Here is a 14383-nt window from a genome sequence, read left to right on the forward strand (position 1 = left end):
CCTAACCTGGCAGTGACTTCTGATTAAATTCAATTTTCACAGAACCGCTTGTTGCAATTTCGATGAGGCGCTCGTTCAGATATCAGGAAGTGGACGGGAGGCAATATAGGGATAAAGAATCCAGTTGTTTGTGTCGTCCGTTTCAGGAAAGTACCTGCGTAATTGCGCACCCAGCTCACTCAGTTGCTTTGCCCCTTGATAACCAGTCCACTTCTGGATGTTGTAAAAGCGTTACATGGTCGCTGCCCATATCATTGCATAATGCAGAAAATACACGAGAGTTCAGGACCTTGCATTAACAAAGTTAACCATTTTCACTGTAGTGTCCAACATGTCTTTCAAGCTGTCAGGCATTCCCTTGGCAGCAAGAGCCTCTCGGTGGATGCTGCAGTGTATCCAAGTGGCGTCGGGAGCAACTGCTTGCAGGCGCGTTAGCACTCCACTATGTCTCCCTGTCATGGCTTTTGCGCCATCTGTACAGATACCAACACATCTTGACCACCAAAGTCCATTTGTTGTCACAAAGCCGTCCAGTACTTCAAAAATATCCTCATGTTGTCCTGGTTTCCAGTGGTTTGCAGAAGAGGATGTCTTCCTTAATTGACCCCCATAAACGTAACGCACATATACCAGGAGCTGTGCCAGGCCTGCCACTTCTGTTGACTCATCCAGCTGTAATGCATATAATTTACTGGCTTGTATGCGACGCAGGAATTTTTTCAAACCATCTCCTGCCATATCACTGATGCGTCCTGAAACAGTGTTGTTTGATAAAGGCATTGTCTGAATACTTTTTTGGGCCTTTTTCTCCAGCATTCTCCCAGCCATATCCAAGGCAGCAGGAATAATTAAGTCCTCCACAATAGTATGGGGCTTGCCTGTCCTAGCCACTCGGTAGCTCACAATATAAGACCGTCTAGCCCCTTCTTATTAAATGGTATCTGTTGCTTTTACACGTCTTACTACTTGGAAGTCGTCTTTATTCTCACTCAAAAAACTCCTGTGGCTTATTTTTGAAATTGTCATGTTTCGTTTCTAAATGTCTGAGCAAGAGTGAAGGTTTCCCACCAGAGAGTAACGGTTAATGTGATTGGATGATTGGATTATTTGACAAGGCTACCTGTATTTGACATTGTGTTGTTATTTCGCTGAACACCAGATGGTTTAATTTTATTTTTGGCAGTGAATCGAGGTTATTCAGGCGAGGGGAAAAAAACTCACCCAAATGTATAGCCCCATTTGACAATATAAATGTATTGTTTGAAAATGTGAAGAAAAAATATGTAGAATTTAACTTACAAACAGGGTTGTCCAACTATTCTGATTTCTTGAAAAAAGTCAAATATAAATGTCTAGCCTTTAACGTCAATTATTTAAATACGTCTAAGTTAAATACACATTTTCACAAATGCTGTAGCTTAGACCCTATTTTACATAAACTGAGTTGTTCGTGTTGTGCCCATCATTGGTTGAGACATAGCATACTCTTGAATACAGGGTGGGAGTTTACACGTTTTTAGATAATATTAAAACCTCTCTAGGGGGTGTGGGATGGTAGCGTCCTATCTGGCCAACATCCGGTGAAATTGCAGAGCGCCAAATTCAAATTAAATTACTATAAATATTTAACTTTCATGAAATCACAAGTGTAATACATAAAAATAAAGCTTAACTTGTTAATCCAGCCGCCGTGTCAGACTTCAAAAAGGCTTTACGGCGAAAGCAAACCATGCGATTATTTGAGGACAGCACTCAGCACACGAAACATTACATACAGTTAGTTACCAGCCAAGTAGATTAGTCACGAAAGTCAGAAATAGCAATATAATTAACCTCTCTTGGGCAGGTGGGACGCTAGGTTCACACTATTCAACAGCCAGTGAAAAATCAGAGCGCCAATTTCAAATTCAAATCAACAAAATGTCATAATTCAAAGTTCTCAAACATACGACTATTTTACATCATTTTAAAGGTACACTTCTCGTTAATGTAACCACATTCTCCGATTTCAAAAAGGCTTTACGGTGAAAGCATAAAGTTAGATTATGTTAGGACAGGTACAACACAAGAAAAACCACACAGCCATTTTCCAAGCAGGAGAGGGGTCACAAATACCAGAAATTCAGCTAAAATTAAGCACTAACCTTTGACGATCTTCATCAGATGACACTCATAGGACTCAATGTTAGACAATACATGTATGTTTTGTGTGATAAAGTTCATATTTATATCCAAAAACAGCATTTTACATTGGCGCGTGATGTTCAGAAAATATTTTGCCTCCAATACTGCCGGTGAAACAGCACAACAATTTACAAAAATACTCATCATAAACGTTGATAAAATATTCAACTATTATTCAAAGAATTTTAGATAACCATCTCCTTTATGCAACCGCTGTGACCGATTTCAAAAAAGCTTCACGGGGAAAGCACACTTTGCAATAATCTGAGTACGGCGCTCAGAAACATACACTAGGCAATACAGATACCCGCCATTTTGGATTCATCTAAAATCATAAATAGCATTATAAATATTCACTTACCTTTGACGATCTTCATCAGAAGGCACTTCCAGGAATCCCAGGTCCACAATAAATGTTGTTTTGTTCGATAAAGTCCATAATTTATGTCCAAATACCTCCTTGTTGTTTGCGAGTTCAGTAAGCGACTCCAAATGTAGGAAGCGCGCCCAAAATTTCACGACGAAAAGTACAAAAAAAGTTATATTTACGTTCGTTGAAACATGTCAAACGTTGTATAGCATCAATCTTTAGGGACTTTTTAACCTCTCTAGGGTCGGCGGGACGAAATCGTCCCACCTTCGTAACAGCCAGTGGAATCCTGTGGCGCGTTATTCAAATACCTTAGAAATGCTATTACTTCAATTTCTCAAACATATGACTATTTTACACCATTTTAAAGATAAGACTCTCGTTAATCTAACCACACTGTCCGATTTCAAAAAGGCTTTACAACGAAAGCAAAACATTAGATTATGTCAGCAGAGTACCCAGCCAGAAATAATCAGACACCCATTTTTCAAGCTAGCATATAATGTCACATAAACCCAAACCACAGCTAAATGCAGCACTAACCTTTGATGATCTTCATCAGATGACACACCTAGGACATTATGTTATACAATACATGCATGTTTTGTTCAATCAAGTTCATATTTATATAAAAAAACAGCTTTTTACATTAGCATGTGACGTTCAGAACTAGCATACCCCCCGCAAACTTCTGGTGAATTTACTAAATTACTCACAATAAACGTTCACAAAAAAACATAACAATTATTTTAAGAATTATAGATACAGAACTCCTCTATGCACTCGCTATGTCCGATTTTAAAATAGCTTTTCGGTGAAAGCACATTTTGCAATATTCTGAGTAGATAGCCCGGCATCACAGGACTAGCTATTTAGACACCCAGCAAGTTTAGCCCTGACCAAAGTCAGATTTACTATAAGAAAAATGTTATTACCTTTGCTGTTCTTCGTCAGAATGCACTCCCAGGACTTCTACTTCAATAACAAATGTTGGTTTGGTTCAAAATAATCCATAGTTATGTTCAAATATCCTCTGTTTTGTTCGTGCGTTCAAGACACTATCCGAATGGTAAAGAAGGGTGACGCGCACGACGCATTTCGTGACAAAACAATTCTAAATATTCCATTACCGTACTTTGAAGCATGTCAACCGCTGTTTAAAATCAATTTTTATGCAATTTTTCTCGTAAAAAAGCGATAATATTCCGACCGGGAAAGCGTGTTTACGTTCAAAGACAAAAGAAAATAAAACATGGGGTCGACTCGTGCACGCGCCTGAGTCTCATAGTACTCTGACCGGCCACTATCCAAACGCGCTAATGTTTTTCAGCCAGAGGCTGGAATTACATCATTCAGCTTTTTCCCGGGTTCTGAGAGCCTATGGGAGCTGTAGGAAGTGTCACGTTACAGCAAAGATCCTCAGTTTTCAATAAACAGAGCCAAGAAGAACAAGAACTTGTCAGACAGGCCACTTCCTGTAAGGAATCTTCTCAGGTTTTTGCCTGCCATATGAGTTCTGTTATACTCACAGACACCATTCAAACAGTTTTAGAAACTTTAGGGTGTTTTCTATCCAAAGCCAATAATTATATGCATATTCTAGTTACTGGGCAGGAGTAGTAACCAGATTAAATCGGGTACGTTTTTTATCCGGCCGTGCAGATACTGCCCCCTGTCCCCAACAGGTTAACTTAGAACTTCAATAATATTCCAACCGGACGATTCCAATGTCTTGAAAAATGTTTTGGAACACAGCTACTGTACCTCATCACGTGAGTGCGTGCCAATGAACTCATGTCCTTCCCTGAGTCACCAACTCCCCGGCCTTCTTGTTCGCTCTCTGTTCACTGCAAAAGCCTGAAACTAGGTTCTAAAGACTGTTGACATCTAGTGGAAGCCTTAGGAAGTGCAAAATTAACCCTAAGTCACTGTGTGTTGGATAGGCAATGACTTGAAAAGACTACAAGCTCCAGATTTCCCACTTCCTGGTTAGATTTTTCTCAGGTTTTTGCCTGCCATATGAGTTCTGTTATACTCACAGACATCATTCAAACAGTTTTAGAAACTTCAGTGTTTTCTATCCAAATCTACTAATATATGCATATTCTAGTTCCTGGGCCTGAGTAGTAGGCCATTTAATTTGGGTACGTTATTCATCCGGCCGTGAAAATACTGCCCCCTACCCAAGAGAGGTTAATCACTTACCTTTGATGATCTTTGTATGGTTGCACTCACAAGACTCCCAGTTAAACAATAAATGTTTGTTTTGTTCGATAAAGTCCCTCTTTATATCCAAAAACCTCCATTTTGTTGGCGTGTTTTGGTCAGTAATCCAATGACTCAAATGCAGTCACAAGAGGCAGATGAAAATTCCAAATAGTATCCGTAAAGTTTGTAGAAACATGTCAAACGATGTTTATAATCAATCCTCAGGTTGTTTTTAGCCTAAATAATTGATAATATTTCAACTGGACAATAGCGTCATCAATATAAAAGAAAAACAAGAAAGGCGTGCTCTCGGTCGCACGCAGTAAAGAGCTCTGGGGACATCCCACTATCCACTCACTCAAAGTTCTCATTCTCCCTCATTTTTCAGAATAAAAGCCTGAAACAATGTCTAAAGACTGTTCACAACTAGTGGAAGCTATAGGGAACGGAATCTGGGTCCTATCCCTTTAAATGGTGGGTAGGCTTTCATTGGAAAAACAGCCATTTCAAATGAATGGCACTTCCTGGATTGATTTTCCACAGGTTTTCGCCTGCCATTACAGTTCTGTTATACTCACAGACATTATTTTAACAGTTTTACATGCATATCCTAGCTTCTGGGCCTGAGTAGCAGGCAGTTTACTTTGGGCACGCTTTCATCTGGAGGTGAAAATAGTGCCCCCTACCCTAGTGAGGTTAAAAGGTTAAAAAAAAAAATAATAATAATAATTCAAATCATTAAATAGTTTGACAACCCTGTTTGTAAGCTTTCAAATGTTATCATACCCAATACATTTTTTTCACTGATGAACACATGGATGTCTCATGGTAGGATGGGGTATGCAAAATGGGTCAACTTTTCCTGAAAAATTTGACATTCAGGTCCAGAAAGTTACTTTCTGACCATTTCTACCATTGGTAAAGGTTTCGTTCAAATTAAAAGGGGTGCAGTCAGAAAATGATTGAAATCATATGGATCAACCCCTCTGTCATTTTGCATGGTAGGCTATCACAGCCCAGTCAGTGGACAGTGTATGCTGGCTATTTGACCCAGATACAGATGGCTAGTGCCACCGGCAATTCAGTGGGACGCATCATCTCTCACGAAAAGTACGACAAGCAGACTAAGGATAATGACATCGCTCTTATGAAACTCAACACATTACTCACTATGTCAGGTAAGTCACTGGTCAATTTCAAACATTTGAAACATATGTTCCAATGGCAAATTACATTGGGGGTTTGGAAAAACGACACTATGATGTGAATTGTCACAAATGCATAGTAAAGTTGCATTCAACCTTTTCAATTTTGTGAAGGAGCCCTAACACGGTTAATATGATATTTTTTTTTAATGTGTCACTGTTTCGGTAGTCATATTGGAGTACAACACTCCAAGCCAGTCTTAAATGTTTTGTGTTGCAGATAAGGTGAGACCAGTGTGTCTGCCCAACTTCGGAGTGAATCTGACTCCCCAGCGAGAAGCCTGGATCTCTGGATGGGGGTCCATTAGGAGTGGTGGTAAGACAACTTTTATTACAGGACCAATGACTGTCATTATTAAACACAGGTCATCAGAATAAAATCTATTTGTTGTATTAAATCTTTATGCTTGACAATCATTGCGATGACTCCAGGGTTGGTGTCAGATTACCTGCGTCAGGCCCAGATCACCATGTACAGCAGACACACATGTAACGCACAGTTGGTGTACAATGGACGTGTCACCGCCTCTATGATCTGTGCTGGGACACTGGCAGGAGGAGTGGACTCATGTCAGGTCAGATTCACTCTTAAAATATTTTGTAATAGATATTCATGGGAAGTTTTTTTACTTCCTACTTGATGTTACATGTATTCTTTCTTATTTGATATCATCTTTTGATTTGCTGTTTTCTTATTGTGTTATGATAGAGCGGATGGTGGTATAATGAAGAAATTAACATACTCTGGAAGGTATAAAGTTATGATCCCATGACGTAATGCTAACTTGGGGGGTAACTTTTGTGTCTTGCAGGGGGATAGTGGAGGACCAATGGTGGCCAAGGAGGGTTCATTATGGTGGCTGGTAGGGGACACTAGCTGGGGTATAGGTTGTGCTCTGAAGAACAAGCCAGGAATCTACGGCAATGTCTCCCACTTCCTCCCCTGGATATATGAACAAATGCAGGTAGGTACTAACAGTAACTAACAGTTGATTTATTGTAAGATAAGAAAATATAGCATTTTATTGTCTCTTTTCACATACATCTGTTTTGCGTAACTCCATACAGGACATAAAACATACATAAATATAGAGGGCAAGGGGCAATACAAATTATGTGGATCCAGTAAAGCATTATTACCTTTTAACATGTTTTATCCACTTTGAATTTCCTTGCAGAAAAATTGATGGCGATACCAATGATGATGGCCTCTTTTGCTAATCAAATTCACCTGTCTGAAATGTGGCTTCTGAATAAATTACACGTACACTGCTTTCAGGGATGATTTTTGGTGCCTGTTGACTTATTGGCAAAGGGTGGCTACATTGAAGAATCTAAAATATATTTAGATTTGTTTAACACTTTTTTGGTTACTACATGATTCTATGTGTGTTATTTCATAGTTTTGATGTCTTCACTATTTTTGTACAATGTAGAAAATAGTAAAAATAAAGAAAAACCCTTGAATGAGTATTTGTGTCCAAACTTTTGACTGGTACTGTACATATGATACACAAAAAATGCTAGCAACTGTTTATATCTGTGATTAATAAGGGAGTGGCTGTTTTCTGTGAATTCATTTCCTGGAGCTGTTTCTGTATGGGACACAAAGACATGACTGCTTCCGTATGTGCTCATGTGCCAAGATGTGGACTGGGAGTGACTAAGCTTAGGTTTGTGATACCTCCCTCTCAGATTATTGTTTTGGAAGTGTTTTCTTTTCACCTACTGAAGGGTAAAAGTCCTGAATGTGTTTCTGTGGAAAAACTTAAAGTGAACATATAGCTGTAGCCAGCCTCTAACTAGTAATGTTTCCAAAAATTGTTTACAGACAGATTATTTCACTTATAATTCACAGTATCACAATTCCAGTGGGTCAGAAGTTTACATACACTAAGTTGACTGTGCCTTTAAACAGCTTGGAAAATTCCAGAAAATGATGTCATGGCCTTAGATGCTTCTGATAGGCTAATTGACATCATTTGAGTCAATTGGAGACGTACCTGGGGATGTATTTCAAGGCCTACCTTCAAACTCAGTGCCTCTTTGCTTGACATCATGGGAAAATCAAACAAAATCAGCCAAGACCTCAGAAAAAAATGTGTAGACCTCCACAAGTCTGGTTCGTCCTTGGGAGCAATTCTCAAATGCCTGAAGGTACCACGTTCATCTGTACAAACAATAGTACGCAAGTTTAAATAGCATGGGACCATGCAGCCGTCATACCGCTCAGGAAGGAGACCTGTCTCCTAGAGATGAACGTACTTTGGTGCGAAAAGTGCAAATCAATCTCAGAACAACAGCAAAGGACCTTCTGAAGATGCTGGAGGAAACCGGTACAAAAGTATCTATATCCACAGACAAACGAGTCCTATATCGACATAACCTGAAAGGCCGCTCAGCAAGAAAGAAACGACTGCTCCAAAACCACCATAAAAAAGCAAGACTGCGGTTTGGGGACAAAGATCGTACTTTTTGGAGAAATGTCCTCTGGTCTGATGAAACAAAAATAGAACTGTTTGGCCATAATGACCATTGTTATGTTTGGAGGAAAAAGGGGGACGCTTGCAAGCTGAAGAACACCATCCCAACCGTGAAGCACGGGGGTGGCAGCATCATGTTGTGGGGGTGCTTTGCTGCAGGAGGGACTGGTGCACTTCACAAAATACATGGCATCATGAGGCAGGAAAATTATGTGGATATATTGAAGTAACATCTCAAGACATCAGTCAGGAAGTTAAAGCTTGGTTGCAAATGGGACTTTCAAATTGACAATGACCCCAAGCATACTTCCAAAGTTGTGGCAAAATGGCTTAAGGACAACAAAGTCAAGGTATTGGAGTGGCCATCACAAAGCCCTGACCTCAATCCCATAGAACATTTGTGGGTAGAACTGAAAAAGCGTGTGCGAGCAAGGAGGCCTACAAACCTGACTCAGCTACACCAGCTCTGTCAGGAGGAATGGGCCAAAATTCACCCAACTTATTGTGGGAAGCTTGTGGAAGGCCCGAAACGTTTGACCCAAGTTCAACAATTTCAAGGCAATGCTACCAAATACTAATTGAGTGTATGTAAACTTCTGACTGGGAATGTGATGAAAGAAATAAAATCTGAAATAAATCATTCTCTCTACTATTATTCTGACATTTCACATTCTTAAAATAAAGTGGTGATCCTAACTGACCTACGACAGAGAATTTTTACTAGGATGGCAGGAATGGACACGGAGTTTAAATGTATTTGGCTAAGGTGTATGTAAACTTCCGACTTCAACTGTATGTTTATAATTAAGATAAAGTACACACACCAGGGACTGGACAGTACGGAGAGTGCTATGATCAGATCCCCCCTGTCCATGTAATCTTATTCATTATCATTTGGAAAAACTGATCCTAGATCAGCAACTATGCTGAATTACAGCCCTGGAGTTTTGGATAAAATAGCAATAGATATAGTCCTACATTTCCTGATCTCACCTCAGGGTGGTGCTCCAACATCAACACCAGGAAACAACATTTGATTTTGAAGTGCATACCACCAAGTCAACCCCCGAGCCCTATATGTATTCTGTTGACTTAAATATTTCCCCCTTTTCCCTGTGTCTTTCTCTTCTCTCCCCCTCCCCTTTCTCTCTCTCTCCACTCTCTCCTCCCTTCCACTTTTCTTTATCCCTCTCCTTTCTCTCCTCCCCTCTCTACTTTCTCTCCTCCCCTCTCTCCCTCATCAGCATGGCTGCCTAATCACAGCTCATTGAGGCTGGCTTGATAATTGGAAGATGCTCAGTCACAGAGGCTGCATCTGCTACCTGTTTGTACCAATTAACAGGCCCATGACACAGCACTGACACCTCTTCAATGGGTTAACAGATGCTGCAATTAGACACTAATTTGAATGGCCGCCCGTTTAGCATGAGGGCCCTCATTGGCGCTGTATTATCTCTCTCTCTCTCTCTCTCTCTCTCTCTCTCTCTCTCTCTCTCTCTCTCTCTCTCTCTCTCTCTCTCTCTCTCTCTCTCTCTCTCTCTCTCTCTCTCTCTCTCTCTCTCTGGGAAGGGAAACCCTGGTGCATCTCGAGTGGCGCAGCAGTCTAAGGCAGTGCTAGAGGTGTCACTACAGACCCTGGTTTGATCCCAGGGCCGGGAGACACATGAGGTGGCGCACAGTTGTCCGGGTTAGGGGAGGGTTTGGCTGGGCTGGGATGTCCTTGCCCCATCGTGCTCTAGAGACTCCTTGTGGTGGGCCCGGTGCATGCACGCTGCACTTGGGTCGCCAGTTGTATGGTGTTTCTTCCAACACATTGGTGCGTCTGGCTTCTGGGTTAAGCAAGCAGCTTGGCTGGGTTGTGTTTTGGAGGACGCGGGGCTCTCGACCTTCGCCTCTCCCGAATCCGTACGGGAGTGTCACAGGCGTCGTAAGGAGTGGACCAAAATGCAGCGGGTATATTGATCATCTTCTTTATTTTATTAAACATAAAACACTTAAGCAAAACAAACAGCAAAAACAGTCCAGTAAGGTGCACAGACTATACCGGAAACAACCACCCACAAACACAAGTGAAAAACAAACACACTTAAATATGGCCTCCAATTAGAGACAACAACAACCAGCTGCCTCTAATTGGAGGTCATTGAAAAACACAACATAGAAATAGAAAACTAGAATAAACATAGAAATAGAAAATATAGAATAATAAATCAAAAACCCCCGAAACACACAAAACAAACACCCCTTTCACGCCCTGACCAAACTACAATAACAAATAACCCCTTACTGGTCAGGACGTGACAGGGAGTTGCAGCGATGGCACAAGACTAACTACCAATTGGACATCATGAAATTGGGGAGAAAGGGGTTAAAATGTACAACAACAACAAAAAACGCTCAGCAATGAGCTAAATGTGCCCTCTCCTTGATCAGTGTCAGTAAAAAGAGCTGAATGTCTCATCACTACTATATATCCAGTTTACCAGTTGTCTGTATACTTATTGAGGTAGCACGATTTCACCAAGTCAAATGCCTGTACATGCAAATGTGTAGCGAATAAAGGTGATTCTGATTTGGAAGGCAAGAAGGGATTCAGAACCCTTCTGAATCTGAATAAGCTTTTTTATTGTAGTCGGTCTTTCTTTTAAATAGTGCTTGAGCAGTATTTTTTTTTACTTCAACATCAGGAGTTTGAGAAATCTGACACATTTAAAAATATAGGTGTGAGAATGTTTTAAACTATATCTACAGTATATGGGAATATTTGTGCATGCACCTGGTATTCCCTTAATCATTTCACATATACAGTACTGACATAGTTGTCATAATTTCTGTCTTTGAAATTAGTATTTTCTGTGATTTGATTGAGCAGAGAGTAGGAGAATAGAAGGGAGTATGAGTGAACCAGCAGTATATTGTTAGGTACACTGCAAATTGGCCAGTTTTACCTAGTGTTGATTTTTCAGTGTAACATTTCTAGTGTTGATTAAATTAACGTAACACTTAGTCGTGTAAAATAACCCCCAGTTCTGGTGTTAATAACCAGAGTTGATTGTGACTGTGTCATTTTTATTCTGTGTAGGCTAAAACACACAAAACCATGCTGATCATTATCATATTTCCCAGCATGCTCTATTGCATGTTGACTTTACATTTTAGCAGACGCTCTTATCCAGAGCGACTTACAGTAGTGAATGCATACATTTCATACATTTTTTTTTTTTTCCTGTGCTGGCCCCCCGTGGGAATCAAACCCACAACCCTGGTGTTGCAAACACCATGCTCTACCAACTGAGCTACAGAGAAAGGTTTGTTTTAATATCTGTATTTTGCATGTACATTGATTGGTTGATTAATCTTTTGCTACACAAAGATACATAATATAAATTTTTCTAAACTAATCCAATATGTTAGTAGATGGACTTGTTGCACCCCTTACTGAAATGGTTGTTCCAGTTAAGTGAGTTAGGTAGTCTCATCAATTAATCTATATAGCACATGGTTATAACCCACAAATAACTTTAAGATCACCTAACATTTTAATGCACCTGTTATTTGTATATGTTATAGTGTGTGGTGCACTGCACTGAAGGTGACCCTTTTAAACCATTTTTACTTTCCTATGCTTAAGGCTGTTTTTAAGACATTTTAAATGGAAACGGGCATAACTCTTTTTAACCCCTAACAAAGTCTATCCTGCTTACAATCCCCTGGCAGTGGCGGGGGATTCTGGGCCTCCCTCTGGCATGCTGTGCCATGTGAGGGCACTGGCTGCCTATGTGTAGCGGACACGGTCAGTGAAAACAACAGACCAGCTCTTTGTCTGCTATGGTGAGAGTCCTGGGAGCTGGGCTATCAAAGCAGAGGCTCTCACTGGATCGTGGACACGATTACGACAGCATACCGCCTGGCTGGCATTCCAGTGCTGGGATCTGTGGTGGCACGTTCAACACGAGGTGTGGCTACGTCCTGGTCTCTACTGAGAGGAGTAGAGACCATCTGTGAGATCTGTGCTGCGGCCAGCTGGGCTTCCTCTTGCACCTTTGCTAGGTACTATGGGTTAAATGTGGCACCTCCCTCTGCAGTTGGTTCAGCGGTCCTGGGCGTCGCCTCCCCTTCCAGGGACTGGGCCGGGACCCCCTTCCACATTGACATCCCTGCATCTCGGTCTCACGCTGGGACTTCGCTGCTGGCTGGCCAGGTCCCTCTAGCACCGACTAATCTGGTACGTGTATACCAATATATTGGAGTGATCCAATATAGTGAAACATAACGAAGGTTACGTGAGCTATATGGATCACTGCAATCCTCTACGGTGCTAGAGGCGCCTCAAAAATTATGTCGAGAACGTGTCGCGGCCATGGGGTCTATATATAGAGGCGGACCCCAGCCGTGACACAGGTACACGGGAGTAAATCTATAAATCCTCACCTCAGATGTATCCCTCTGCCGCAGAGTGATACCAATATATTGGAGTGATCCATATAGCTCACACAACCGTGGTTACATACGTAACCTTCATTTTTCCATCCCCCTACTTTCTATTTTTTATCACGTTATTTACACCCAACCCAAACCCCTTACCCTAAACCGGGTTCATTCCCTCTTCCCAACCCCTCCCCCTCAATTAAATTTAAAAACACTTTTTTTTATTAAATAAAGTTTGTTTTAATCAAGCCGAGAAAGACAAAAGAAGAACTCCACCACCCCTCCCCCTTGTACCATGACAAGCCTCAACTGAACAGATACAATGAGAAGAGGGCTATGGAGTATGATGTCATGAAAAAAAACTATTCACCTCCATCGTCAACTTTTCGATATTTCCAATCATTTGAATTACTTTTTCACTAGTAAAGTGGAAAAACTGAAATAAGTGAAATTACAACATTTAACAGTGAACCATAATATTTTTGTATAAAAGATCTAAGAATTGAACGATTGCTGTTTTGAATTACCGTTAAGTTTGTGTGGGAGAGGTGGAATAACTACTGTTATTCATCAAAAATGATAAACTACCAGGTATAGACAATCGTGATGAGAAACTCTTCAGAATTTTAATAGTGTATTGCTACCCCTATTTCCTATATCTTTAACTAAATCCTAAAGGAGTGTGTCCCTACAGGTGATTTGATTTGAAGGAAGCTAAAGTCATTTCACTGACTAAAAGTAATAAAGCACCCTTTGCTGGCTCTAACAGCCGCCCAATCAGTGTTCTGTCTGTTTTTAGTAAACTGATGGAGAGAATTGTTTGACCAAATACAATGGCATTTTTCTGAGAACAAGTTAAGTACTGACTTTCAGCATGCATATAGAGAAAGGCACTCAACATGTACAGCACTGACTCTGATGACAGATGATTGGTCAAAATAAATTGATAATAAGATGATAGTTGGAGCTGTATTGCTAGATTTCAGTGCAGCCTTTGATGTTATTGGTCATAAATTGTTATTGAAGAAACTCACATCACCTGCCATCACATGGTTGGAGAGTTATTTATCCAATAGAACCCACAGAGTGTTCTTCAATGGAAGCTTCTCTAACATCAGATATGTACCATGCGGTGTCCCTCAGCGCAGTTGCCTTGACCCATTACTCTTCTCTATTTTCACAAATGATTTGCCACTGGTCTTACACGAAGCTAGAATGACTATGTATGCGGATGATTCCACACTCTACATGTCAGATGTTTTTGTTGTTGTTACAGTCAGTATCACAATGGGTGATTAATAATGACCTACATCTAAAACGAAAAACATTTTATTTGGTTCTTAACATTCAATAAAAACCTAAACCTCAGCTGGAGTTGTGTATAAAGGGTGTGTGACCATTGAGCAAGTTGAGGAAGCTAAACTCCTAGGTATAATATTGGATGGTCAATTATCATGGTCAAGTCATACTGACAAAGTTGTTGTGAAGATGGGGAGGGGTATGTC

The 14383-nt window shown here is 40.6% G+C and overlaps 1 protein-coding gene across 1 annotated transcript in view; it reads left to right on the forward strand.

Moving 5' to 3' along the window:
• LOC106567922 (transmembrane serine protease 2) overlaps window positions 1–7438 on the forward strand; it is a 40565-nt gene extending 33127 nt beyond the window's left edge. Inside the window, exons 11-15 of the mRNA XM_014137816.3 lie at window positions 5768–5940; window positions 6188–6283; window positions 6400–6542; window positions 6780–6932; window positions 7146–7438. Of these exons, the coding sequence (XP_013993291.1) occupies window positions 5768–5940; window positions 6188–6283; window positions 6400–6542; window positions 6780–6932; window positions 7146–7154 (574 nt within the window). The 3' untranslated portion in view covers window positions 7155–7438. The remainder of the gene's footprint in view (window positions 1–5767; window positions 5941–6187; window positions 6284–6399; window positions 6543–6779; window positions 6933–7145) is intronic.
• The last annotated feature ends 6945 nt before the right edge of the window (window positions 7439–14383 follow it).

This window comes from Salmo salar, chromosome 13 (genome assembly GCF_965601325.2).
Source record: "Salmo salar chromosome 13, fSalSal1, whole genome shotgun sequence".
Lineage (NCBI taxonomy): Eukaryota > Metazoa > Chordata > Actinopteri > Salmoniformes > Salmonidae > Salmo > Salmo salar.